This window comes from Schistocerca gregaria, chromosome 8 (assembly GCF_023897955.1).
Source record: "Schistocerca gregaria isolate iqSchGreg1 chromosome 8, iqSchGreg1.2, whole genome shotgun sequence".
Lineage (NCBI taxonomy): Eukaryota > Metazoa > Arthropoda > Insecta > Orthoptera > Acrididae > Schistocerca > Schistocerca gregaria.
The window spans coordinates 451,756,811-451,760,229 of NC_064927.1; the positions used below are offsets into that span (position 1 = coordinate 451,756,811).

The window sequence follows — 3,419 nt, forward strand, 5'->3', positions numbered from 1 at the left end:
GTCACTCACGACACCAATGTTTTATTGTGTTCGAACTGTTTTCTAACTTTGAAGCAGAACGCGTGGTCTCAGACTTCCGGATCAACTTCCGAACTGATAATGCAATTGCAGCAGCATTACGTCCGAGTGGCAGACGTTTTTCACAGATGATTGCCACGGGACTTTCACTATTTTTGTAATTACCTTTTATCACTTTGATACGTTGCTCAGTTGTCATCTGCTGCATGACGAAAATAAACATCGAACAACAATGCTCAACACACGAAAGCTATTAGGCTATTAATGGGAAGCATCGCAGATAACCAACGTAGAAAAACAACGGATGCCAACCGTCATATGACAAAATGGCTCAAAATTCAAATTCGTTCTTATTTCCCGGACAACCGATGGTGGTGGTGGTGGTGGTGGTGGTGGTGTTGGTGGTAGTAGTAGGAACGGCGCTATTCCAAATCGTAATTTGTTAAAATTACAGTTGCATTACACGTTTTTGTTGTTAATTGTGCGTGTGTGTGTGTGCGTGTGTTTGTTTTTGCGAGGGGTTGGTTGCAGAGGGTTGGTCGAGCGCTATACTGAATTTGTAATTATTCACCGGAATCTTAAACTGTCACTTCTTATAAGCGTTTTTCTTTCTTATTTCCAGGTAAGACCGCTTGCCATCGGCTGACTGATGGAGCGACATAAGCGGTAGGTGACATAGGATATTGCTCTAAACCTGACGGCAGCTATCACCGAACTGAAAACTGAGTTGGAAGTATCCTAGTGTGCGTCTGGCACAAATTCCCCGTTTTCTGAGTATGTCGACATTCTCCTTCCTGATAGATTGACTGATACAGCGTTTCCAGTAAACGGTGCCAGGTAGCTTTTTCGTTGCAGGTGCCGTAGGATACATCAGCGAACGCTTCTGTTACTGTCTACGACTGATGAACACCCCCCTGAACTTGAGTAGTGAATTAAGCTAAACACTGTTTGCTACGTTTTGATATGCAGAGGACTTCGGCAAAACGTTTTGCCGAATTTGGAGTTGGGAACTTTTTTTGCTGTTGGCAGAGTCTCATAAGCTTTTAACTAGAGTGTAGCGCAGGTTAAAGTGTCTTTATTCTTATTATCAATAAATCTGGTTAATGATATTGGACAATGCTACTGAACAATGAGTAAAAGAAAACTCAGAGTACAGCCGATAAATTCTTCATTTCAGATATATTCCGACTGTTCAAGACACGTTATAAGCACTAATCTTTCTGCGCTTAGAGAATTAGCGACAAGGATATTATGGAAAAACACCAACACGCTTTTATTAGTCTCGAAGTTACAGGCATAAACTTCTTTCTTTTTTAAATGACACTGGTGGTTTTTTTTCTATCGTCAGAACAGCGGACGTGTATGGTACGAAATTGGTGATGCAATTCTGTCACAAGTCGAATGAGAAGATATGAAGTAGCAGTGCGTTTGATGTGAAGTGATTTCTTAGTACTGTATTTATCTGTCCTCTAGCTGCCCAGGTACATGGCAGAAAGGCGTGGTCCTGTTGCAGACGCTTGCATGATTTTGCCGCCGTTTCCGACCCTCTACACGGAAACTAGCGACGCAGGGTTGAGATGCAGGGTCAATCGACACCGTTAAAATTTTTTTGTGCCAGAGAGGATGTTGCACTGCGAGAAGTTATTCAGACTGATTTACAGTTTGATGAAGTATGTCTTACCTCAACGAATTTCTGTCTGGACAGGCGTAAACTTTAGTATCCTGCCGCCTGCATCTGCGGCGCTAATCTCCTTCCAGAGTGCCGCCAGCTTCAGTCAATACGCGATTAAAACGGCGGCAGACACCACAAAAATTACGAAGTTCTGTTTATTTCTACCCCGTTATTTCTTGGCAGGCCCGCTATAGAATAACACCACTGAATTCTTCTAGAAGCGAAGCTCTATTCAAGCGCAATAAATAACATCATTACTTTAAAAAAGATACTTTACTAGCTGTATGTCGTTGAATGATGCATGAGTCCTAGGTCACTAGTCACTACTTTCTCTGTTTGGGGTAAAAAGTGTCTTAGGCATAAAGGAAGCTGCAGGTGAAATAGTGAAACGTACGTTCTTTGAAAATAGCTGGAAGATAAAGAAAAACAGTCAGCTTCGATATTTGAAATATGACTATGGAAAAAAAGTTGTCGCAAGTGATCTCATATTGTCTTAAAAGCATTTTTTATCGTTTGTGCGACAGTATTGATACATTCCCTAATGTGCATACCTGCTCCTCCCTTTCCCTCTCTTCTCCTCTCTTCCCCTTTTTCCCTATTTCCAGCGTACTCCTCTTTCCCTTCTTCCAGCCCACTTCCCACCTCTTCACACTTTCTGGCCCTCATCCCTTTCCGCCCCTCACACCCCCTTTCCATGCCCTCACGCACTCCCTTTCCACCTCCCCAGCCACGCCCCCTTTCCGCCCCAACAGCCACGCCCCCTTTCTGCCCCAACAGCCACGCCCCCTTTCTGCCCCAACAGCCACGCCCCCTTTCTGCCCCAACAGCCACGCCCCCTTTCTGCCCCAACAGCCACGCCCCCTTTCTGCCCCAACAGCCACGCCCCCTTTCTGCCCCAACAGCCACGCCCCCTTTCTGCCCCAACAGCCACGCCCCCTTTCTGCCCCAACAGCCACGCCCCCTTTCTGCCCCAACAGCCACGCCCCCTTTCTGCCCCAACAGCCACGCCCCCTTTCTGCCCCAACAGCCACGCCCCCTTTCTGCCCCAACAGCCACGCCCCCTTTCTGCCCCAACAGCCACGCCCCCTTTCTGCCCCAACAGCCACGCCCCCTTTCTGCCCCAACAGCCACGCCCCCTTTCTGCCCCAACAGCCACGCCACCTTTCTGCCCCAACAGCCACGCCCCCTTTCTGCCCCAACAGCCACGCCCCCTTTCTGCCCCAACAGCCACGCCCCCTTTCTGCCCCACCAGCCACGCCCCCCGGCCTCTGCTTCCCTTTCCGCCCCCGCCGCCCCTTTCCATCCCTATGTCAGCCCCCCAGCCGCCCTTTCAAACCCACGCCCTGTTTCTACCTGTCACCCCTTTCTACCCTAACTCTCCACTCGCCTACTGTCTCTCACTTCCCCCAACTTCCGCCTACTCTCTCTAACTTCCCCCAATTTCCGCCTTACGCCTCTCTGCCTATTTGCATTCCTTAGCCTCCATGGGGTCCCCTTTTACTTCCTGTGCTGTATTGGAGACCCAACCTCAGAGCACCTCAGTACTGAGGTGCCTCTGTTTGAACATCAGCTGCCTGTTTGTTCAGGGATGCAGATGATGTTAGCTGACCTGGTCAGCCTCTGGATTTTGATGGTCATGACATGTGTCATTAGTCAGGCTGTCGACATGGACATATGGAGCAAAGTGCTCAAAATGCCTAACCGACCGGACTTGGGCGTCATCCAGGGA

At 48.4% G+C, this 3,419-nt stretch overlaps 1 protein-coding gene across 1 annotated transcript; it reads right to left on the reverse strand.

Moving 5' to 3' along the window:
* Window positions 1-2,390: 2,390 nt before the first annotated feature.
* LOC126285236 (uncharacterized) lies at window positions 2,391-2,993 on the reverse strand. Its single transcript, XM_049984534.1, has one exon. The coding sequence runs from the start codon at window positions 2,991-2,993 to the stop codon at window positions 2,391-2,393; it is 603 nt and encodes a 200-aa protein (XP_049840491.1).
* Window positions 2,994-3,419: the final 426 nt, after the last annotated feature.

Excerpts from the sequence above, each read along its gene's own strand:
- LOC126285236 (XM_049984534.1), bottom strand. The coding sequence starts at position 2,993 with ATGGAAAGGGGCGGCGGGGGCGGAAAGGGAAGCAGAGGCCGGGGGGCG.